This window comes from Lissotriton helveticus, assembly GCF_964261635.1.
Source record: "Lissotriton helveticus chromosome 3_1 unlocalized genomic scaffold, aLisHel1.1 SUPER_3_unloc_1, whole genome shotgun sequence".
Lineage (NCBI taxonomy): Eukaryota > Metazoa > Chordata > Amphibia > Caudata > Salamandridae > Lissotriton > Lissotriton helveticus.
In genome coordinates, this window is record NW_027611740.1 from 71,740 (window position 1) to 96,946 (window position 25,207).

The 25,207-nt window shown below is 43.7% G+C and overlaps 1 protein-coding gene across 1 annotated transcript in view; it reads left to right on the top strand.

Annotated features, from left to right (window-relative positions):
- Positions 1-9,539: 9,539 nt before the first annotated feature.
- Positions 9,540-25,207, top strand: part of LOC144806641 (homeobox protein PKNOX2-like) — a 44,765-nt gene continuing 29,097 nt past the window's right edge. The window contains exon 1 of the mRNA XM_078672960.1: positions 9,540-9,687. Within this exon, the coding sequence (XP_078529086.1) occupies positions 9,543-9,687 (145 nt within the window). The 5' untranslated portion in view covers positions 9,540-9,542. The remainder of the gene's footprint in view (positions 9,688-25,207) is intronic.

Here is a 25,207-nt window from a genome sequence, read left to right on the forward strand (position 1 = left end):
GCGGCCCCGGAAGGCAGCAGGCCATTCCAACATGGGGAGCATTTGTTGTATTTGGAGCCCACGAGGCTCCCAGGGGCATTGTTGCTTTTAGAGCCCCCAGAGGCTCCACCATGGGGGCATGTTTTCTTCCCGGAGCCAGTGTGCTCCATGGGGGCAAGTTGATTTTTATCCCCAGTGCTCGCCCTTGGGGCAGAATTGTTTTCCAGAGCCTGTGCGTGGCTCCAACGTTTGGGGCCATATTTGATTATTTAAGGAGCCAATGGGCTCCTGGGGCACAGTTGATTTTAGAGCCAGAAGGCTCCACCACTCCACAGTTTGGCCCTACAATTCCGGAGCCAGATGGCGCCACCGTGAGGCGCAATTCATGAGAGAGCCCTTGAGAGGGCCAGAGATGGCACAGAGGTGCCAGGCCTGCCACAGCTGCGCAGCACTTAGTGCCAGCTGCAGCGTTTAGGCCTGTGCCTGTTCTCAGCTGCCCAGCAAGTAGTGGGCAGCTGCAACGTTTAGGTTTGCACACATGGCGCACCCCTGACTGGCGCTGCATTGTCAGCACGCTCAGACATTCTGGACACAGGGCATTTGAGCCCCTTCTTGATGGCCAGTTGGCCAGGGGGACTGGTAGAGGTGTAGGGCGCAAAGCCCTAATGTGATTGATATGTGCTTTACATGTGGTGCCAGGAAATGTAATGCATCTAGTATGTTTACACACCCTGTGTTGATACCTCTAGAGATGGTTTTACCTATGGAGGTATGTGTTACTGAGATTTTATATCACTGTGATTTACGCCCCTAAATGTGAGTTATACTTAGGAGGTAGGGTCTAATGTGTTAAGATTAGTGAGGAGATTGCCTACTGTATTTATACTGGTTAGCCCTAATGTGATTTATGCGTAATGTGCAATGCCTTTATGCCTGTGATACCTCTAAATGTGTTTTCATGCTTAGGAGGTTGTTTTGCCTAGTATAGTTTATACTAGTGAGTTGATGTGTTGCTGCGTGATCTATGCCTATGGTGATTAGTATTGTATAGTGTGTACCTACCTTTTACCAGTGGTTACTGGTTGTGTTCTATAATTGTTATTTGGTGCTACAGTTACTCTAAGTGCTAATTCTACTAACTGCTGATCCTGACAGTGGGCCACGTGGCCCTGTCCTGTGTAAATAATCCCTTGTGAATATTGCCCGTGCCAGTTGGCACAATGTATATTTTGTGATTACTATCAGATGTGTTTTAACCGCATGCGTGCGGGCGGAATTCCGCCCGTACGCTGAGATTTTCTAAAGCGCATGTTACGTGACGAGCTGGGCTCGTCATCAGCGTGCGAGGAGGCTACGCCATGACGAGCCCAGCTCGTCATCAGCGTAGAAGGGGTTAAGAATGCAAAAGTTATTTTTATATAACCTTGTTTGGAGTTCCTTTTGTGGTGTGCCTGGGATGTTGTTGCTGTGTGCGTGCGCAAATGCTTTACACATTGCCTCCGGGATAAGCCTGTCTGCTCGTGCCAAGCTACCAAGGGGGTGAGCAGGGATTATCTTTGGCGTGTAACTCCCTTGCCCTGACTAGAGTGGTGGTTTCTGCCTGGCTTTGGCGCAAGCCTTAGCCAGCCAGAAATCCCAGTTCTAACAGTAATTGAATCATTCAATTGCTTTTATGTTTATAATGTTGTTTGTTAGATGAAAAGCCCATAAAAAATTGCCAATTTAGATGTTATTACCAACACAGTAAAAATCTTAAATAAAAAAATATGCACTATAACTAATAGACACATTGCAGAATTATAAGCAATCAGAAAGTGTTGCAAAGCAACAACAACCACATGGTTTGCCACCTTTAACAGCAGATTTAAACCATCTTGCCTGGTGCAAATTTAAAAGAGTAACCCTGGCCGCAAAAATGTAATTCTTTGGTCATGAAACAAACAAGTTAATACCATATTCCCCCCATTAAATTGAGCAATCAGCCAAAACATGCATTTACCACTAGTCCCCTTAACGGCTACCATTAACCCCTTCCACTTCCATCCATGTTATAATCTAGCAAAAATGCTTCAATATTTGAACGTTCCATTTCGAGTTAAGGAAGTAAACCACATTTTTGAAAGTAATGAACTTGCTCAACACATCTTTGTACATGTGGATGATCAGCTGTATGCCAATAAGCCATTTCTTATACAAACCATGAATTCGTAGGAAATGGTCTGGGAAGAATCATCCCCAAATATCTGTAGAAATATATTCCCCATGTTAGTATCAACTTAGAATTTACGTATTAAGCAGGTACCTCCGACAGGTGCGTCCAAGGCTCCTGCCTCGCCCCTTCTGCTTCGTCTTTGACTTGTACCTACGCCCTCTCTCTCTCTCACCCTTGTTCCATCTCTATTTCAGATGTGTTTCTTCTTTTTCTTACAGCTTTTCTTGTTTTATTTCAATTGCTCTCCAGTTTCAGCTTGCTCTTCTCTGCTTTGTTTTATTTTTGCCACTCTCACTCATTTCAGGGTATTTTTCTGTTTCACACTCGCCGATTCTGCTTGCTGCGTTCACTCATTTCTGCTACTTTCTCTTTGTCACTTTCATTCATTTCTGCATGCCACTCTCGCTCATTTTCTGCTTATCACTCTTGCTCGTTTGTGCTAGTTTTCTCTTTCCCACTCTCGCTCATTTATCCTTCTCTTCTCTTTGGCAGTTTTTCTTTTCACTGTTTTTTTATGTTTGTTGCCAGTTTTGCTCCTTTCTTGCTCATGTTCTGTTCACCCCTCTTCATTGCCCTTTTCCCACTCTTTTGGCTCCCTGCACACACCTTACCTGTTTTTCCCTCCCGCAGTCTCCCTCTTCCCACCTCCAGTGCCTCATCCCAACCATACTCACTTCCCTCTGCTCTCCTCCTCTCTCCCAGGACCTAATTAATGGCAGCCACAGAGCAAAGGCACAATGAGTTGCTGCTGGGACTCCAACAATCCAAAGCTCCAAAGACTTTCTGGACCTGATTTCACCACCTTCAACAACATCTCTGGTGATAAACCCACAACAATCACCTTGACCGCCTACATTCTCATAAAGCTCACCATTTCTATCTAACACCAACACAGAAAAAGTACCACCAGGTAAGCCGCCCAAACCTGGGACAACCTCTCAAAGGAACACTGAACAACAGTATTCACTGAACACCAGCCCGAGGACAGCAGCAGACTACCCAAATCCAACACAAACGTCAGCAACTGGATCACCTTCTGCTACAATGCCCTGGCTTTACCTTAAAACCAACAAAGTCACAAGATACAGACCATAAGCCAGTTGATGGATGGAGGAACTCAGGATGACAAAGATTGACTAAAACAACTTGAACAAAGATTGAGAATAAGCTAAGACCACACAGACATGAAAATCTTCATAACTGTCCATAGATGCTGCCATTAGAAGAACAGGAACACCAAAGGCTCCACGCTTGCAGACCGCATTGACACAAACACCCACAAAAGAAAAGAAATCTCTGCCATAGTGAAAGATTTCACCTCCTCAAAGGCCACCTCCAACAGCTTCACTGCTTCACATCACCTCTGCAAAATACTCCCACATTTCTTCTGCAGCAAGATAATCTCCATACACGACAAAACCGACCCTCACCCAGATCTGACAGTCATTAAATGACTCCCCATCTTGTCCAAAGAAACCACTACAACCATATGGCCCACCATCTCCATGGACAAAACCGAATCCACAATTTAAAGCTTCCACTCTGGGGCCCTATCTAACCTGTGCCCCCATCACACCTTTGCCAAAGGACTACAACTCCTCAGAACAGAGCTCAACCTGATACTAAACTACTTCATGTCTTCTGCCACCTTCCTAGACCCAAGGATGCATGCCCCAGTACTCCTCCTGCTCAAGAAGACTTCTGCAAATCCAGCAATGCTCACCAACTACACACTCATCTCCCTGCTACTGTTGCTGGCCAAAGTCCTAGAGAAATGTATCAACATACGCCTCACCAACCATCTCAACAACCCCCTACTCCTCGATGTCACACAATTTGACTTCAGACCCAACCCCAGCTTAGAAATAGCCTTCATTGCTGCTACAAACATCTATATGATCCTGCATAGGGGAGACACAGCAGCAATCATCCTTCTGGATCTCTCTGTAGCATTAGACACAGTGCTACACTCCATCATCATCTGAAGCCCCACTCTCTACTGGATATTCTACTTCCTGACCAGAAGGACAAAGCCAGTCAGCCTGGCACCCTTCTGTTTGAACTCCCACAACCTCATCTGTAGAGTTCCACAAGGATCCTCACTGATCCCGACCCTCTTCAAATCTTACATGATCCCACTAGCAAGCATTATCCGCACCCACAACATTGACATTCTATCCTATGCCTATGACACACAGCTGATACTATCCTTCTTGGACAAGACTCCCAACACATCTGAGTGTTGCCCCCTGCATGTCTGGATAAAGACCAACTGCCTCAAAAGCAACACTGACAAGACAGGAGTTGTGATCTTAGGGAAGAACCCATCTCTGTGGGATACCACTTGGTGACTGGCTGAACTCAGTGCTATATTGCCTTCACCACTCACGCCAAGAACCTCTGGCTTGTCATTGACAGCCAACTCAACATGAACACTTAAGGTAATGCTGTCGCAGCTTTCTGCTTCCACACCATGAAGATGTTGAGAAAACTTTTCACATGGCTCCCAACCTCCACTAGCAAAACCATCACAGACTCCCTCGACACAAGCGAGCTTCTACTAACTACGAGAACACCTCTATGCTGGGATCAGCAAGCAACTCAGCACACATCGTTAAACCATCCAGAAAGCAGGTTGCAGAATTACACTAAACCTACTACCCTGCATGTACATCACACACTCTTGAGAACACCCCACCGGCTTTCTATTCACAAAGGAGCCCATTTCATACTACTCACATACACCTTCAAATCCCTCCCCAATAAGTGTCCTGCCCACCTCAATAGCCAAATCTCATTTTGCAACTCAACCTGGATTCCTACTCACACACATCCCATGCGTACAAAAACATATATAGAACCTGAACCTGTGGTCGAGCCTGCTGCTACATGACCCCTAAAGCCTGGACTGTCCTGCTATTACACATCAGAGCAGCTTCTTCAATTCTTGAGTTCCACAAGAAGCTGAAGACCTGGTTCTTTGAATAGACCCACTTGCCAGCCCTAGGGCAGGGTAGTCCTGTACCGGCAGCAGTGCCAGGATACCTTCCTTTGTAATAGTGTGCTTTACAAATGCACATAACATAACCAAACTAAGAAGTTTATTTTGCTTTGGAAAACAAGTGAATGTGTGACCTAAAATTGCAAAATCATTATAAAAAAAGCAGCGTTTCATCGTAGTGGCCAATATAGTGGATTCCAACCTTAGGTTGAAAACATTTTGCTATAGTAAAGGTGGTGGGTGAACATTCAAATTTAAGCTGAAGCACACACTGCTTTATGTTATTTTTTTATGTCAGCAAGATTCGTGAGATGGTCCATTCAGCCAATTCTAAGAAACAAAAGCGATCCAACCTAGAATTGGTATTTAACCGTGTTTTCCCAGACTAAGTGTGTCTCATACAATGGTGAAAAGCACACAGCTTTGTTTAAATACCCCTCACACACCAAAAGGACCCATGGTGTCATGCTTCATCATAGGGGTCTTCCCGCCCCGCTGCGGGACGGGGTGTGCTGCAACCTACAACTGCGCGGGAAACTAATTTTGCGAAAAAAATAAAACTATGTGTAGTGGAGGAATGTGGGTGGAAGGGTCAGGAGTGAGTGAAGGAGTGAATATTAGTTAAAAAATACCTGGCTCTTTGGAAAACAAACTTTAATATTCCATTGAGCTGATATTATTAAAAGTGGGGAATGAGTTGGAGATACAATGCTATAATGAGCTGTTTCTCCTATGTAAACATGTTTCAAAGCCCTCCCTTGGCTTCTTCATCAGGACCGAAAGGATCCCTCCTACACTCAAATGTGTAATACAAAGAAAAGTTAAAAAAGGGTATATACATTAGGCCTGGTTGGTAACTTATTTACCCAAATTCCGCAAATTTCACGAGTGGAACGGAATTTATCGCCCAGGCCTAATGTATATACACTTTTTGTTCTTTTCTTTTTATTACAAATTGAGTGTAGTAGGGATCCTTTTGGTCCTGATGAAGAAGCCAGGGGAGGGCTTCGAAACATGTTGACATAGGAGAAACGGCTCATTATAGCATTGTATCTCCAACTCATTCCCCACTTTTAATAATACCAGCTCAATGGAATATTAAAGTTTTTTTTCCAAAGAGCAAGGAATTTTTTAACGTGTATACACTCTTTCACTCACGCCTGAACCTTCCACTCACATTCCTACACTACACATAGTTTTTTTTCTCTCCAAAATTAGTACTCCCGCGCAGTTGTAGGTTGCAGCAGGCTCGTCCTGCTGTGGGAAGACCCCTATGATAAAGCATGAAACCAAGGGCCCTTTTGGTGTGTGAGGGTTATTTAAACAAGGCTGTGTGCTTTCCACCATTTTGGGATACACACTTAGTCTGGGAGAACACTGTTATATATCAATTCTAGGATGGATCCCTTTTGTTTCTCATATATTGACTAGAGGGGGAGGTATCCACCTCTTTTGTTCTCAGAGCACTACCTCTTCACTCCCTATTTTGATTATTTACATTCAGCCAATTAGACTTGCATCATATTATTTTGATGCAGACATGTGAAAGGCAAACACTGAGTCTTGTTTCGCAGAATCCCCTAATTGACACAATCAAATAAAACACAAAAGTTCTCTAATTACAGCACAATCATGCGACCCTTTCAACCAGGCACCACAAGACAAAAGCATGATCACTGGTGCTGAAGTCTGTATTAACTATGTCTATTCTCACATAATTTGTTGATTTTCTGACTGGCATTTGTTAACATGTTCATGACAACCAAAGAAGACATTTTGGGGAAAATGCTCACTTTTGGAGTAATAGAGAAAGACCATTCTTTTTTTAACAAATTGGACTTCCCCAACTACCTCATCACAAACATTTAAACTATCTTTGATACAGTACTGTGATCCTAATATGTATACGTAATCACCTGCACTGACACATTTCTATTCATCAGCATCTGCACTGGTGTCACTTAACTTAGGAAATACTATTGTATTGCTGTGTGTGGGGTTCTCGCTGTCTCACCCCTAGTACCGTGAGTAAACCTCAATGTGTTAGAAAAGGGGGTCTCAAGTTGGCAGTGATATGCACCTTGTCCAAGTAGGGACCCTTCCTTCTAGTCAGGTTAAGGGAGTTACACACCCAAGATAACCCTGCTCACCTCCTTGGTAGTTTGTCATGAGCAGTCAGGCCTAACTCAGAGGCAATACGTAAAGTATTGTACATAAAACACAGAATACCACAGTGAAAACAGAACAAGTGGACACCACACCAGTTTAGAAAATCAGTGATGCTGCAGATAAAGTCTTTGATGGCCCTGAGACGTCTAACAGGAATCAAGCATACATAAGTCCTCTGAGAAACTTGGAAAAGCAGGATACAAGAAAGCAAAGTCCAGTTATCTCTCTGCCCTCAGACAGAAGCAACAACTGCAGGTCACCCAGCAAAGCATTACACAGCAAAGGGGGCAGTATTTACTCTGACAGCTCACCAACTCTTCTTCTTGACAGAGTCCTTAGTCCAGTATTCTAAAAATATGGGGTTAAAGGTCCAATACTTATACCACCTTCTGCCTTTGAATTAGGCATACTTCAAAGGATAGTCTTTGTAGTGCACAGATCCTGCCTTGCATTGACATGGCTCCAAACATATTACAGGGGTGGAGACAGCTTTGTGTTAGGACAGGCACAGCCCTGTTCAGGTGTCAGTGACAACTTCTACCACCTCTCTAAATCAGGAAGGCCCATCAGCCTGGAGATAGGCCATCGGGATATGCAAGGCACACCTCAGCTTCCTTTGTGTGACTGTCTAGAGTGAATGCACAAACAACCCAGCTGCCAATCTAAACCAGACATTGATTCCACAGGCAGGCAGAGGCACAGGATGGTAAATCAAGAAAATACACACTTTCTAAAAGTGACATTTTCAAGCATACAATTTAAAAGCCACCTTCACTAAAATATGTATTTTTAAATCCTGAGTTCATGGAGCCCAAATTCCAACGCTCTACCTCTTCCCAATTGAATGTTACACTTGTAAGATGTTACAAGGCAGCTCCAATGATAACCTATGGGAGAGATAGTACTTACAGTAGTGAAAAATGAAATTGGCAGTATTTCTCTATCAGGATATGTAAAAAACATCAGCACGTGTTCTACCTTTCACATACAGTGCACTCTGCCCATGGGGCTACCTTGGGTCTTCCTTATGGGTTTCTGATGTGCAAGAAAAGAAAGGGAAGGTTTGGACCAGGCAAGTAAGTGAACTTGCCAGTTTGGCATGGCAGTTTATAACTGCACTCATGGGCACTGCAGTGGCAGGCCTGAGATATGTTTGCAGGGTTACTCATGTGGGTGGCGCAATCAGTGCTGCAAGCCCACTAGTAGCATTTGATTTACAGTCGTCCTGGGCACACAGTGCACTTTACTAGGGATGTTTTGAAAAAATATATAAGATAAAATAAAGATATATTTTGGACAATAAACATGTGTGGTGCATATCAAAGCCAGTAATATTGTTGTGATACAATTGTAGCATAAAATTAACAGTAGCACCGCAACCCAGTGCTTGTTCTCCTTTTCCCACTTTAATTCAGGTATGCCAATCATGGATTACCAATTGCAATCACAATTTATGCAGGGAGCACTTGCACTTTAGCACAGATTAGCAGTGGCAAAGTGCCTAGAGTACACAAACCAGCAAAAACGAAGTCCAGCATAGTCAAAAATACAAGTGGTAGAGACAAAAAGACAGGAGAAACCATACTAAGGAGGTCCGGTCTAATTAAATGTTATGCTTTTTTGTCCCTTGCAAGCCATATTGTGTTGAACTTATTTTACCAGGTTTTCTAGGACATCAGTCTGAAGGGACAGTCACTGCAGTATGTGAGGATATATTGACACAGTTATCTAAGTCACATGCTTTTTTGGCCACGTCTACTTCCATTGAGGCATTTTTTGAATTCACTGCTTTTCACATGAGGCTCAATGGGGCTTGCTCTTTGCAAGTTTTGACCCTTAGCCTCCTTTATATGTGTGAAGTATTCTTGAGCCATATCATGGGCGCATGTAACAGCCAGAAATGTTTCTCTATCATAAGCAACATTACTACACAATAGCACATAACAATGTTGCCAAGTTGCAGGCACAAAGCTGTAACTTACCCGTTCAAAGATAGTGTTGAGAATTGGCCCCTACATGCTGCAGTAATATTGTGATCCCTAGGCTAACATCAAAGAGATGACGATTAGAGACTCTATGGAAAGGTTGGATTTGGAGACTTTACTTACTGTGTTTTTTTCTCTATTTATGTTTTCTTTTCTGGAAAGGTTTATCAATGCCAGACGACGCATCCTGCAGCCAATGCTAGATGCCAGCAACCCAGACCCTGCCCCAAAAGCTAAAAAGATCAAATCTCAGCACAGGCCCACTCAGAGGTTTTGGCCCAACTCCCTTGCCGCAGGAGTTTTACAGCAGCAAGGTGTCCTCTCTGGATCTAACCCAGATGGTAAGTGTCTGGTGAAGGCTGCAGCATCTAAGAGAATGCAGAGTTGTGTGTTCACAGTGCAATATTGAGGTTTTAATGCAAAGGAATGGAAAAGGGTTTAAACATAGGCGCATGCTTATTAGATTATCATAGACCAGTGTTCGCTGTTGGCACCATCAGAGGGATTTTGGGGTCTTAAATAGGCTAGACTAGGGTATCCTATGACCACAATTACATAAATTCGACACGTCTCTCGTTCAGGCAGAGGTTGCTTAATAACTGATGTCGTTGTGATATTTCTCTGTAAGAAAATGTTTTTGTGCATTTTCGATTAGTGTTTTTTAGATTGTTTAAATGTTATAGAACTGCTATTTTGTATCACAAACACTGCATAGAAACAGGAAGTTAAAAAATAAACCAAATGCACAACCTGGTCTCACGCCCAGAAAGATCTAATGCCAGACCAATGTGGCACCGAAGCTGAAATTAAAGCTCAAAGGCACTTTCTCAGTGTTGCTGGTCTAGTGTTATGGGGGTTTAGATTCTCGCAGAGCATTTACCTCTGTTTGACTGACAATGTATTTTGGGTTACTGTGTTACGGAGGTTGTGTTGTCTATCTGCAATGTACTGTGTACTATAAAGAGGCAGTGTCCTCACATCTGCCTAACAGATTTGCTGAAATAAGGTATATTCTAGTCTAGCAGTGCCTTTTAACCTGTGCACAACCTCACAGTTAAACTTGTGAACTATAAAACGAAGACTTGTTTCCAATCATAGTCTACGAAGAATGAACTGCGAACACACATGTAAGCGTTCCGTCAAAAACACACCTAGAGCTGATCTGATTCAGTTTAATATACACGTTACCATTTCATAGATACACATTTCAACAGTGATTCTCACATTAGCTGCAGACATCAAGATTCCAAATGACCTCCCCATAGGCTCGCCTACGTTGTTTCGTGAAAAGGTGACTTAGATTTTTTGAATGAGTTTGACACTGGCTCCATTCATAAAATCAAGATTTTAATTAATCTAGGCGTATGACAGTGTATAAAAAGTGGAAGAATGCAGTGGGGTAGGGTCCAAGAACGCTCAAGTTCAATAGTTATTAAAAGTAGAATAATTCAAAGCGCACCCAGTAGTGCAGTAGTTTTGGCGGAACACTGTCAATGAGGTTTTGGTTGAATTCTCCGTATGACATGCTGGAGTGTGCCTGCTCAGTCCCACTGTGGACATGGGAGAGAGATGCTCAAGCATTCACTTGAAGAACCCCCAAAAAGTCTCAAGAAGAAAGCCTACGAGCTCCAGCTGCCTCGTAGACAATCAGCTAAACCGGGGCTGAACAAGTTGCACTGGTTACCTGTACGAGAGAGAATAACCTTCAAGGCGATGTGCATCTCCCACCAGGCTTTTTGGTGCACAGGTCCAGCAATTGGTCGCCAACTTATATCTCAGTACCATCCCACCAGAAATCTTAGATCAAGTCACTCTTTTCTGGCCTTAGTGCCGAGAATAAAAAGAGCAAGAGCTGGTGGTAGGATGTTCTCCCTTAATGCTGCCAAACAATGGAACTCCCTTCCCCTCAAACTCAGGTCCAACCCCGATCTCCTTTCGTTCCGGAAACAGCTGAAAACTCTTCTGTTTAATGTCCACCATTAATCCTCCTGGTCAAACCTCTTTTGTTCAGCAAACATACCTTTTTACCAGCGCTTGGACGCCCTTGGGCAGCCACCGCGCTTTATAAATACTCATTTCATTTAATTTCATTTCATTTCACGAGCGATATGTGCTCTTATGAATCACCCACAGCTAATTATTCGTTGACATGAAAGGTGAGACAAAAAAATGCAGGAATCAGTTACAACTCTTGGGGCCCGAATCACAAAGAACATCCAAACTCATGGCCGAGGAGGCCCTTTGTGAAACAGGTCCTAGGTGTGCAATTGATTTTTGAGACAAAACAGACAGGTGTCTGTTGTACTTCGTGCAGTGGACACCCAAGTCCAAACAGTTGGCCAAAACCAGGAATATTGTCCTGTTCATGGTTACAGGAGGGAACACATGTTTTGTGAAGTAAGGAGTATGGTGCTTTGTAGAGCATGTCCGGTGCAATGTTAAAGCACAACATTATGGGCATTGCCCAACTGGAACCCTCCCAAAGAGAGCTTTGAGGTCTTTTCCCAAAGAAACACACATTATTGGTGGAGTTTTTGGGCAATTAGCATTTTATCTAATCTCTGGGAAAATGCAGAACACTGTATGCCAAATTCATTGCAAAATGTGAGACATTAACACCCTGTGAAAACCACTAGTCATTCATCTTAACGTCACTCACCAATGTCTGGACTTGCGGGGGCCACAGACAGGCCTTACTTGAGAAAATACCCTTTCATATGTGTTGATATTCTCAAAACCTCGTTCAGAGAGCCACAAGGCACGCTGGGATACAGGGCCCAACTGTGGTGGTTGAGGACTTTTACTCATGAAGTGTTGGGACAAAACCCACTATGGATTCTGAGCAACTGGGCACAGATCCCACCTCCGTACTTAGCTCTCAGTGGTAGATGTGGACAAGCTGTGACAGGCTCCCCCAGGGAAAAGTGTAGATATACTCATACACTTCTCTTAACTCTAAGTGCACACAGTGTTGTCAATAAATCAAGGCCCAGTCAAAACCTTGCTTTTATAAGAAAAAAGTACTTTCTTTATTAATCTACACATTTAAAGGAATAACAACATTAATTAGAAACAGCACAAATACCCTGAGGTTGAGGCTCTGTTTTTTTTCAGGGAAATCCCAATTCCACCCGCTTCCTTGTAACATAGTTGGGGTTATTCCTCATTTACTAGTGGCCACATCCAGGGAATATTTACTACTAGGCCATACTCAAGAGTTCGCTCCTGTTTGTCTTCTTATGAATTTAGTCAAAAGCATCTATGGTGCAGCAGCACTGTCAGCAGCAAGTCCTCCAGCGCCCAACAGGCCCAGTTCAAGCCTTACATGCTCCTGCATCATGGAAGCATTCAGCACTATGGTGAGGACTGGCACCCCCTGTTAGCATATGGGGTTGCAGAGATTGTTTACACCTCAAGCGCTGACTGTTTTGGTGCAATCGTCTCCACTTTGCTGGTTATGAGTCTTAGCACTTTAGCCGCAGTGTCTTCAGTGGTGGCCCCCTCAAGCATACCGGGTCACTTCAACATGGTGGTATGGGTTTGGCAAGTCCTGTACGACGTGTAGCACATGGATCAGTCCTCAGAGGCCCGCTTCTGACATATGGGGGGTGCTGAGTCAATACTGCACATGGGTAATGACCCTATTGGGGCACAGCTGTTCCCTTACATCTCTCTGGTAGCCCTCTTGGTAGGGTTCCACACTGGACCTTGCTCCCTCCAACGCTCTCCTCTTTCTCACAGAACATGCTGGTCTTGGAAAGCAGGCAGGTGCTGGTGCTCCAGGATCCAGGAGAAGTGATCTTGGGATTCCCTGGGCGATGTCTCTTCACCCAACAGAGAGACTAGCAGGACTTTGTCCCAAGTACTGGTCACAGGCTGAAGTCTTAAAGAGCTTCCCCTTCTCATACAGCTGGTCTGGCTTATGGCAGATGACACATTTTTGTGGTCTCCACTTCACCTTCTTATAGTCATTTTCCAGATGCCAAATGTGATTTAGGGTCTGAGTCTTTAAAATGTTATGGTGGGCTTCTGCTTCTTTTGAAGCGTACATTTTTCTTTTTCTTCGTTCCTGCCACAGCAGGCAAGACTCTGAAGCTGATTGTTCCACAACACAGTCCCTGTGAGTGTCCAGGGTTCACATCTGGATGTCAGCCACAGTGATATGTGCATTAAAAGGTTAACCCTGGGCTCCCAGCCCTACTTTTTATGATTACCTTTTCAGCTTCATCCCCTTCCTGAGATGTGTGCAGGCCCCTTCCTTGTGATCTATCACTGAAGCAAAGAGCAACCTATGGAAATATAAAGCGGGAGTATCTTCCTCTTTTCCCCAGTGTGTATCCTACCTAGCTCACAGGATTGCAGCAATACATACATCTGTAGAAGGGGATTCTTCTGATCCTCATGCCTTCACCAGGCAGGCGTGGGTTTCCCAAAATAACCAACCTAGGGTCCTCCATGCAGTGCACCATTGCAGACACACTTGCATCCAGTGTATATTCACATCACATTTATTGTCCAGCACTCTTACCTGCCATTAGAGATACACATACATTCAGCCCATAAATTCAGTATACGCACAGTAGTGAGTTCTTTAGCTTTTCTACATTGTACCTAGTGTGCTCTGCACAATCTGTCACCTTTCATGTATTGCACTTCACACATTCACCCATACAATCAGCACATGCTTGCATTGTGCACGTACTGTACACTACTACATCTCTCATGTAATGTATGTACAGGCACTCAGTACATTCACTAACGACACATATACTCACATGTCTTTCTCCATCCCTGTACTGTACCCTTCCCAGGCACATGGACATCAACCACAGAGCCACTACTCTTGCGATGCGCTGCCCAGCACTCCACACTACCTAATATAGGCCAAAGGTGAGTTAATCACACAGCAGATACACTTTTTAAAAAGGTGAGTGAGCCTGTAGGTCTCACTCCAGTGACATAAGGCAAAAATGACCTGTTCACTACTGCTTATCATTTCACAATATGCTGCCACTACTACACATGTGCTGATTAACTCTTGGCAAAGGCGGTTGCCTTCCACAGCTATAAGTGCGGTGCTTTTTGTGCCTCTCCTGGTCAGACACAACCAGAATTCATGAGGCAGGCCTACATCATAGTGCACACGCATGATCCTTGTACTGCTATGACAGAAAAACAGCATAAGGGATCCTGACAACAGTACAGTTGGGCACTCAGTTCAGGGATGCTAGTTTCTTGCAATGCAGAAGACTTTTCCTCCCAATTGATATATAGTATTTTGTTAACACATTGAAAGTTCTCAAAGTGCGCCTGTTTGTAATTATAAACACTCCTACAACAATTCCTCATATGCCATCAGCCTACTATCAATAAAGGTAGGCTGATGGACCATCAGAACTTTGTAGTGCTAACTCGACTTATTGTCAAATCTAAGGTGCTTGTTACCAGCACCAAAATGTCTAAATCCAAAAATTGCTGTATTTTAACAACGTACATTTTTTTACTATATTTTACTATTTTAGTGAGAAATGCTGATTTCTAGGTATTATAGATAAATCAGTACAGCGGCCACTGGACTTTAGACACACAAAAATGTGTATGTGTAACTTACACATGCAAATTGTACATTCACCATTGCAGAATACTCCTAAATAGGAGTTGACAAAATCTTCTCTTTGTTGAAGCTTTGGGATTTAAATCAAAGACTCCATGCTGCGACTCAATGGTTTCAATGGTTTGGTGGAAAATCCACCAAAAAGTTTTGAAATTTCTAAACATCTACTCTTTCTGTCCACCTCATTTATATGCAGGGAAAATTTATAGTTTCTAATGGCAGAGCATCAGCCAGCTACATCATTGGAACATCCTGTCTGCTGACCAACTACTATAGATCCATAAGGACAACTCAAGTTAGCACAGGCCTTCCAATGAATTTACAATTTTTATCTTGACTGTCATGAATGGCATGCAATGGGAAAATACACACTGCCATTTCCCACATTTGGAGTAAATTTGCAGCACGTTAGAACCTTATTTTTTCAGAAACAAATCCTTGCAGAGGTGGTTCACGTGACACTGCAATTTTACAAAAAGATCTCCCTGTCTCTTTGGTGTGGAAATGCAAATAGATTTGGCCAACCAAACGAGCAGAGGCTTAGGGTTTAGAAGATGGCCTTTCAAGGCCTAATAGCTCCTTTGTTGTCCACATATTAATTTAAGTAACATTTTCATCCATCTTTTCATTAGAATAAAAAGAACTAATCGACCTTTAGTACTCCCGAACTAAAACATGCAAATGATCACAAAGTCTGTGGTTCCATAGTAACTTCGTTCTGTGATTGTACTGAATACATATCCATTCAGTGATGTGACTGTAAAGGCTGAACTACATCAACTGTAGTAAAACGTTATGTTGCCAATACTAGCCAAATGCTGCAATAGAACTAAGGGCCTCATTTCGATGTCGGTTGTAAACCAAACCGACTGACTCCTTGTCGTAATCGGTTCGGACCGACTCGTGTTCAGTGAGGCCGACCGACCGATTACAATGCTTCTGAACACAGTTCGTAAAGTCTCCCGTTGACTTCAATAGGAGCCTGTGTTTCGTCTGAATACACAGGGTCCCATTGAAAAAAGGGGTGGTTGCGGAAAACCTTGCACCCTGTGACGGTCACCTCATGGTACCTGCCACACTGTGCATAGTTTAAAAAGGGGGTCCCTTGGTTACCCCCAAGGCCCCCAACCGGAGGCCTCAGGATGAAGGGGATTCTGCTAGGGGCCCCCAAAGCAGTTTCTGATGGCCCTGTTGTGTCAGACACACCGAGTCGGAAAGGCTGTCAGAATCCGACATTGTAATTTGCCGGTTAGAAACCCAGTCCCTAGAGTTGTACGATTCGGCTTGAATCAACTCGAAGTTCCAGAATGCCAGTCAGGACTGAATCGGAATGACTAAGCGGTTTGCTTTCCGACCAAGAACATCGTAATTGGTCGGTCAGAAATGTTTCTGACCGAGTCAGAAACATAGGTTCTGACACGGTTTAGGGGAATTCGACTGCCGTTCGGAGCCTTTCTGTCCGACGTCGTAATCAGCCCCTATATGTTGAATTTCACCTGCTGCAGTAGATAGTTTTAATTAATTTAAAGGACATAATGGCCAGTGATATTAGAATGCTGTTCTTGTGGTCCCTCAGTCAGTAAATATCCAATTTCTTAAAATAATTGGGTCAAAATCTTCCTTCCAAATATTCATGTGCTGGTAAAAATGTATCCTAATCAAAGAAATAATATTCACTGCCAAAAGAACCTGAATAAAGGTCCATACTGCATTGAGATGAAGGTATCATTGCAAGATATCAGAAGCCAGAAGTAAGTACATATAACATAAACTCAACCCTTTGAGGTCTGGGGTAATAATACAGTTATCCTGTGGGGTTTATTTATAAGGCTGCATCTATAGATTGTGCCTTTTGAGTCAATCTCTTGTATTGTGTATGCATGCTCACTTCCATCACAACAAATGAATCAATGAATTGTGTACAACAACTCTTTTTTCAATATATACTTTCTTGTATACAATGCATCACATTATTGGATCAACCAGTAAACAAATGTGCTGACGTGCTGTGCTGAAACAGATGGGTGTATTTACAAGCAGACTTTAAACACACATAATGTGACTGAGGACAGTAGTGCCAGTGGTGTAACGAAACTTGAGGGGGCCCCCCTGCAAAACACAGGGAGGGACTCCCCCCAGTGGCCCGGCCCGTCCCACCACCTACCACTTTGCCCCACCGCCCAAAATCTGGCATATTTTGATTTGAAACCTCCAACATTTAAATGAAATGCCTCTATATAGTATTTCTCAAAGTTCTAATTAGAAAGTGAGAAACTCTATTAACATATAAGGTATCCCATTTGTAACAATAATGTCAAAAGGAGATTATTTATTTGAGGCAGCAATCAGAACAATGCCAAGGAGCAATCCTATTGTCTCAGGAACGGAAGCAATCAAAACAATGCCAAAGAGCGGTCTTATTGTCTCAGGAACTGCCTATGCCTGAAGAATAACTATAAAGGGTCTAAATTAGAATTGACACAAGATTTAAGGCACACGTATTACAGACATGTGCGAGCAGCGCCATAAATAACACTGCATGTAGAATAAAAACAAACCATATCAGCAAGTACCTAATAACAATCTGTACAAACTGTAGTTGGTAAAGCAAAAGAACAGTGCAAATACTTTCAAAGTGCACAATAAAGCAATCACCAGTCCAGCAATAAATGAAAATCCAGCTTGTTTAGTAAAACAAGTAACTTTCTTTCTTGCATCAAAATGAAAATACATTCAAAGTGCATGATAAAAACTAGTCGAGCAGTATGCAAAAATGAAGCCGGGTTAGTCAAACAATTCCCCGTTTAGTGTGTGCATAAAAGCACATATATATCAAAGCAACTGGTAAACAATAACAACTACAGCACAATACAATAATCAAACCAGTTTAAACTAACAATTCCCTTTTTGAAGTGTCAAATATTTCAAAGTGACTAGCAAAACAGTAACAAGTACAGCAGGCAGCAACAAACAAAAATCAAACCACTTTAGTCAACCAATGACCTTTTGGTCTGTGCTTGTGCATGAAGGTGCAAATATTTCAAAGTGACTTATAAAACAATAACAAGTACAGCAAGCAGCAGCATACATAAATCAAACCTATCTAATCAAACAAATTCCCCTTTAGTTTGTTCACCACCACAGAAACACTTATGCAGAGTTTAAACATTCTGCACCTTTGCTACAATTAGTTTTTTTTTGCTGAATGTGGTAATTAGGGCCATCATATTCACAGATGGCACCAGGAACATCATAAGGATATTAGGGGCCAACCGCCAAACATATTTTGGGGACCCCTGTAAGAACAGTTTACTCACACTCAGTTCTGTGATCTGCATGGTACACGTTCTTTATAGAAGGCACATTAACCCTCTGTGCTGTGTGGGTGACAGGAGTGCCCATGTGAGTTCACAGTGAGCGATGTGACAGTGTGAGAGTAGGGTAAGAGGAGTGACGACAGGGTGAATGAGGTGACCATATGAATTTGGGTGCGGATGTAAGTGCAGAGTGGGATGAAAGAATGCATAGTTAGTGATGGGCTTTTTTAAATAAGATTGCAGATTGAGCAGTGAGGGGGACAAGTGAGCGAAGTGTGACATGAGTGCAAGGTGAGTAGTGTGCTCGTGAGACTGCAGGGTGAACAGAGCAAGTGCATTGTGAGGGCTGAGTTATCACTGTGAGTGCAGGGTGAGCGGGTGAAGGGTGTAAGTGCATGGTGATCAGTGTGAGTGCATTGTGATTGCTGTAAGTGCAGGGTGAGCGTAAAAGTGAAGGGCGAGAATTAGGAGTGAGTTGTCTGATGCAGGGTGCATTCCTAGACACTTTAAGTGACTCAGCATGTTATTGACGGAGGCGTAGGGTTTTCAGATATAAGTGAAACTATTGCTATTATGGCGTTAATCAGGGATCGAGGGTGGAGGAAATAAATCATGTGCTGATCGTGCAACAAACTTCCAGTCTTATGATTAGGGTTGCCAGCTCATTATTTTGATGTCCCAGATGGGGCAAAAAGAAGCAGTCACCTAAAGCTTTCAGCACTCATCTGTGCATACTTTGAACAACAAATATACATAGAAAGCACTTTTAATTGTGTTCTAGGGCTGCCTGAATGATACATCACTGATATTTAAGAGAACAAAGACAGAAAAGTCACAAATCAATACATACTTTATTTACAACCCTATTTAGTGTCAAGACAAGGTCTTTCCAGGCTCTTTAAACAACGTATTGCTGGCATTTTTCTTTTGGCAACCTTACTTTATATTCCTTTTTATGGGATGCATTCTCACACTACAGCAGTAAATGTAAATTTCAAATGGAAGGAATTGGCAGAGTGGGGGCCCAGGGGTACTGGAACCAGAAAACAAGCACTTGCAATGCAATAGGTCTCACATTTACGCGGGTTTAAGCTATTGGCATTGTAAATGACAAAGCCATTTATTTATATTTTAAAAACAAAAATAAAATGCTTTGTTATTTGCAATGTCAATAGCTCAAACTCGCTTAAATGCAAGACCTATTGCATTGCAAATGCTTGTTTACAATGTGCCCAAAAAGAAGGTTATCTCTCAGAATAAGGTAATCCAATGGCTTAAGTGGGCTGATCTTGTGCTCCATTGTTGTGTCTGCAGTGGGAAAAACAAAAATATGTATCGCAGAACAAAACAATGGATGGGCTGACTGAAAGCCCCTATATTTATGTATAATATATGTGCAGTATTACCAAAATCAAAAAGGACATGGCTAGCACCAGACCTACAAATAGTCCATTGGGCTTGTGCTTCTTGGAATTGTAAGTTCGGATCACCTTTATGGAGCTATCAACTATGACTCTTAAATATGTAATGCAGTGAACACTCTTTTTGGATGTCTCTTAATGCTCATGGACTATGATGTAATATTTCTTGCATCTAAAGCCATAACGTAGTACTGAGGCCCACGGTATCCATTAACGTCAAGGGATCCAGTCAGGACATATATCTATTCACTTCATCTTAGAGTTCAATTACAGTTCTTGATGACAGAACTGCATCATCTGCACAGAGAACAAACACTGGCAAAGCCAATAAATCTAGGCCTTAAACCGCTGAGCAACAGCATTTGGAAACATTTTTATAGGCATGCAAAAGCATGTGCCCACAAGCAACTGCATGCCTAGCTGCTAATTTTGCAAAGAATGGGTTTGTAATTAGAGGGAAATCTTTTCAAGATCGCCCTCATGCATCAGCACGACACAATGTATACATGTACACGTCATGACACGGCCATCGTTTATCATAATTACAAAATTAAAAGAAGGAAAGCTTGACGGGGGAACGGAGATGCACTTCCCTGGAGTGAGTTTATTCAAAGTCACCTCAAATATACAATGAATGAAAACAACTCACCCAGCAGGAACACTGAAAGGCCCCAACACACCTAGGGGACATAAACACACAAATAGGGAGTAACGCCTTTGAATAAAGTGGTGACAACTGACAAAGACAACAAATTCATCTAACCAGGAGCAAAAGGGGCTGACCCAAATCACCGCTGGATGTATGTCACAAACATAGCTCTGACCAATGGACAGCAACTAAAGCAATCTGTAGCTGAGACCTGAAAATTGAAAAAACAGCAGCCATACTCTATCTATGGTAGCTCTAAATACCTTCAGAGAGATTCTCTACCACACCACTTATATATTAACAAGGATGATGCATCACATATTCAGGCTAGCGAAAATGACGTCATGAAAAGACTACATCTGTTCCTCATAGCGCTTCGACGTCTGTCATCCGCACTGGGGAAATCCTGTTTGGAACGTAATCTGAGACTTTCCCCCTTAATGCTGAGGCTCTCTGCCTGGCCAAAGACAGAAACAAATCTTAACCGACTTGTGACTTCAGATTGTCTGCGATATGAATAAGTATGTAACAACCCCTGGCTGACATACACAAGTTCAAAACCAGAGAAGGCCGGTAGCACAGGGAGGGCATACACTGCTCACAGCACCACCAGCCTCCTTATCACCACCAGAAATAAGCGCAGCAAAAACAAACTGCGGTGTCATTCCTAACGGAAATTCAAACTACGTCAATGATAATTAGATTTGTTGTCTTTTAAATTCACCAGAAAGGCTCTTTGCTCAGTGGTGCGAGTATTACCAAAAATAAAATACAGCTATGCGACGTCAGCCTAATCAGATGCTGTTGCTGTGAAGGGCGCCTCATGTACAGGTTGTAAAGGTGGGGCACCGAGGCCCAAAGGGAGAGAAGTGAAAGCACCAGCGAGCAGGCAAACAGCATGCATGCGGCGTGCGTGCAGACAGGGAGGGAGAGGGCAACCGAGCCGTAATAAATCAAGCGTGCGGTGGTAGCGATGTGAAAGCTCCCATCGCTAAAAAGGAGATACCAGAGAGGAGACGCCATGCACGTGCACATCGGCTGTCCCTGCGCGCACATGTTTTGTCTCCCTTCGCGCACCAAAGCGATGACAATAGAGCTCGCCAAGTGAAGAAGCTGCGCTGTGTTCACTAGGTGAGACCTAAAAACTAAGCCTCTGTAACCAGTTTACAAAGGTATCTAAATCTGCAAATGGTCTCTGGCCTCCAGGCAGTTGCCTTCAACCCCCTTGCTCCTGGGCCTGGAAGCTCAGGTCACCTGCACCCACCGCACATGGCACGCACCACTTTAATTTATGAGGCAGGACCGTTTTGAGGCAACTCACTGGTGCAACCAATGCCAGTGAGAGAGTGTAGTGCTGCATGTGTGCGCTACAGCACTGATGGGGCCCCAGGGGTATAGACACTGGAGCTGCTGCGGGCATAGCTGCCAAGGTTTCACATTGCCATGTGTGACATTTTCATAATTTCAGTGTAATTATGAGTGACATTTAAACAACTATAAGTGACTCTTTCTTGTGAGCAAAGTTATGAAACGAAGACAATCAAAACATGAAATATCAGAAATTACACCCTTTTGAACAAGAAGAAACTTGAAGATCTTAAAACACCAGAAATAGTGCAAAGCACCAGAAATGGAAGGCCACTCAGTCATGGAATGGCACAGTATGGCCTCTCATTGTATAGTAGATGGTCATGTACTGTGCGTGTTGTCTTTCCCTTCCACACAGGCTAATGGGCCATTTCCAAGCCATGCCATCCTTGAAGAAGCACACCTGCAGGGCATAGAAACTGCACCGCAATACACAAGGCGCAGTGCTGGCAACGTAGAACCACCTTGATACAAACTAACTCCTGGGGCCAAGCATCATCAAAAAACACATACCTAAACCTCATGCCGGGAAACAGAAATCAAATGTTTTTGCCTACGTTCAGGTTAGAAGTGTGTTTTGTCAAAAGCTATTAGGAGTGTTTAATAACACAAGGCTGCTGGGAACACAGTTTAAGCACATTAACTGACTTGTGGTACACATCATGACCAGTATGAAAACCCCCATGTTGTATGTGGGGGTAAAAGGAATATTTAAAACACCTCCTGGTACTTAATCTGCACATTCCCATGTGCTTTTATGAAATACAAGTTTGCTACCTTCTGAAGAGGCGCCCCTAAAATTGCCAGCCTTTGCCCACACTGGGCCCCCTCCCTGCCAGCAATCAATCTGGAGAGGACCAGGACCCCAGGGCCTCTCCACTTGGGACCCAACCCAACAGGATGTGAGGCAGCCCCAACATGAATAGTTACAACACACAAATCCATGTTACCTGCCTAAGTGTGACACTAACTCACGCATGGACAGGCACCATACTGCAGTAACCTCAGGCTGAGGCAAGAGCTGTGCAGTAATCTCACAGTAAAACCAACAGCTGGTATGACTGTCAGAAGAGACCCACCTGTTTTAAATTATTACCCCAAGATACAAATGAAGCACGGCTGCCAGAAAGCCAGCTGCATTTGCCAACACGCGCTTGAAACAATGTGCCTACGTACATGCGGCATTGCAGCCAAGTTTTTAAGATTGCTGATGTGCGACATTTCAATTGCGATTACAATCGCAGAGCCCACCGAGGCACCAAGGCATGTATTAGGTACAAATGGTCTCAGAAGTGTAAGAAAGTGCACATAATATTTCCAACTTTTAAGGTTGTATGAGGCTTTGAACATATTCCAGTCCTACACGTTCTGTTTGTAAAAATGATTGAAAAAGGCCTTTTCCAGAAAAGTAAGGGAAGATGTAGAGCTACATCTTGTAAGCCTATCGCTTCGGTGCATTGGGTAAAACGTGAGAAATTGTCACAATGCACAGGCCCCTATCTATGTATGCTGTAATGTATGTTTCTTTGGTGACTACGCGCCCCCCCATTATTTCTAGACTGAAGGTCCATATTATGCTTTTACCTTTGATTATAGTTGCGGCATTGCACCGTTGTGTGGCTGCAACAAATCACATTTTTTAATCATGATGATTGTGACAATAATCAGTCCTGCCACGTACCACACATCAGGCATTAGAGTAACGCGTTTTAATGTGGTGGTCCGCATCACCGCATTGAAGTGCATTATTCACCATCTTTACTAATGGTCTGACCACCTGTGTGCTGAGGGTAAAGCAGGGATATGACTGAAAACATCAAAGCTGCCTTTACAACTGCTAACGAAGAGGGCTGGGGCAGCTGCAGCGGGACTTGCACAGCTAGTTCCTGCAGCAGGGCGACTCTGAACAGGACAGGCACATGACGGAATTTGTGGCCCTGTTGGCCCCCGGCTCACCACACCACCGCCTGCAGCACTGTGCCACAGTGTCAGTCACTTCCTGGGGAGCTATGCACTTGAACCCACTCACTGTCATCCTGGCGAAGTACCCAAGGATAGCTACCTCCAGCAGTTGCCAATGTTCCAGAGAGTGGCAGTGCTGGGGCGAATCGGGATAATTAAAGAGGTAAGGACGGCTTGCTTCTTTGCTAAGAATTTAAGGCATGCTTTACAGCCTACCACCAGCACTGCATTTCGCTGCACATGTTTGTCACAGTGGTCTAAGTTGACTGCATTAGCAGCTGAGACCTCACCTCGTCGGCTGCCTCAGTCTGTGACTGCTCTAGTGACGTGGCCTGCTGAACATCTGTACCGCTGCTTATCCGGGGATGGCACCTTCCCTGACTTGCTGCTTTCCAGCAAAAAACTGGCGCCAACCCCAGTGTCAGTGACCTTTTGGCGGGTTCACATTCTACTGCCGGAGAAACATGATGAACGAATGGCGGGTAGTGTCAATCACACAAATCTTTCTAGCTACTTCCATGCTCTAATGAAACCTCTGGCTCCTGGGCTCTCACAGGTCTGGTGTTATGTTGGCAGACTCTCACTGACTTCCGTGATGCTGCTTGAGAATGATCATGTCAGTGCAGGAGGTAGCAGGAAGTATTTAATTATTTAAAATTGATGCCCGTAGCCTGGCCCGGGAATTGCTGCTGCCTCCCGATGCTGTCTGAGTTTAAATACAGTAGGACTAACACCTGTGTTCGACCTCATGACATGGACACAAACGTGCAGGTTAGCGCCCTTGCATTTCTGGTGCTTTACAGCAGTTACACGATTATCTAGGAGTTTCTTTGTGTAATTTCTGATATTTATCTATTTCCCTTGTCTTCATTGCTTAATTTTGCACATAACAAAGTGTCACGCATAGTCGTTGAAATTTCGATCATATTTACAAAGAAATTATGAAAATGTCACACACAGCAATATGAAGCCTTGGCAGCTTTGAATCCTCATGAATAAAAACTCGCACTGGAGCAATCCTCGCGGTCTCCGTCTCCACTTTGCAGAACAGAACCGGGGTCTATTTGACGTTTCACTTTTAATCCCGGCCGCCCGCCCCCCCATGCATCCCATTCCACCCCACCCTCTGACATGGACTCCTTGCTCCTCGGACGAGGATGCATCGACAGACTCACCTACAGGCAGAAATAATTAAATTATGGCCTGTGGGCTGTGGCCGCATGGTCCCTTTCAGTCATCTCTGACCTCACCATTCACACTTGCGCGATGCGCATGATAAAGGTCACCAGACCAGCCCCACCCTAAGGGAGAAGACTGCGCAGCTGCAGACGCGGATACATCCGCGCACGCCGCGCACCAATATGAAGAGGCCACTGCAAAGACCAGGTACTGGTGCAATGAACGCCTGCTGCCATGCACGTAACCATTTAATTAGCAAATATGAGTCACAGGGTTTGTTAAGAATTTGGTGGTCTGTCTTATTCTCAGGCTGAAAGATATTTGCAGACTTGAGATAAATAATGTGAGAGT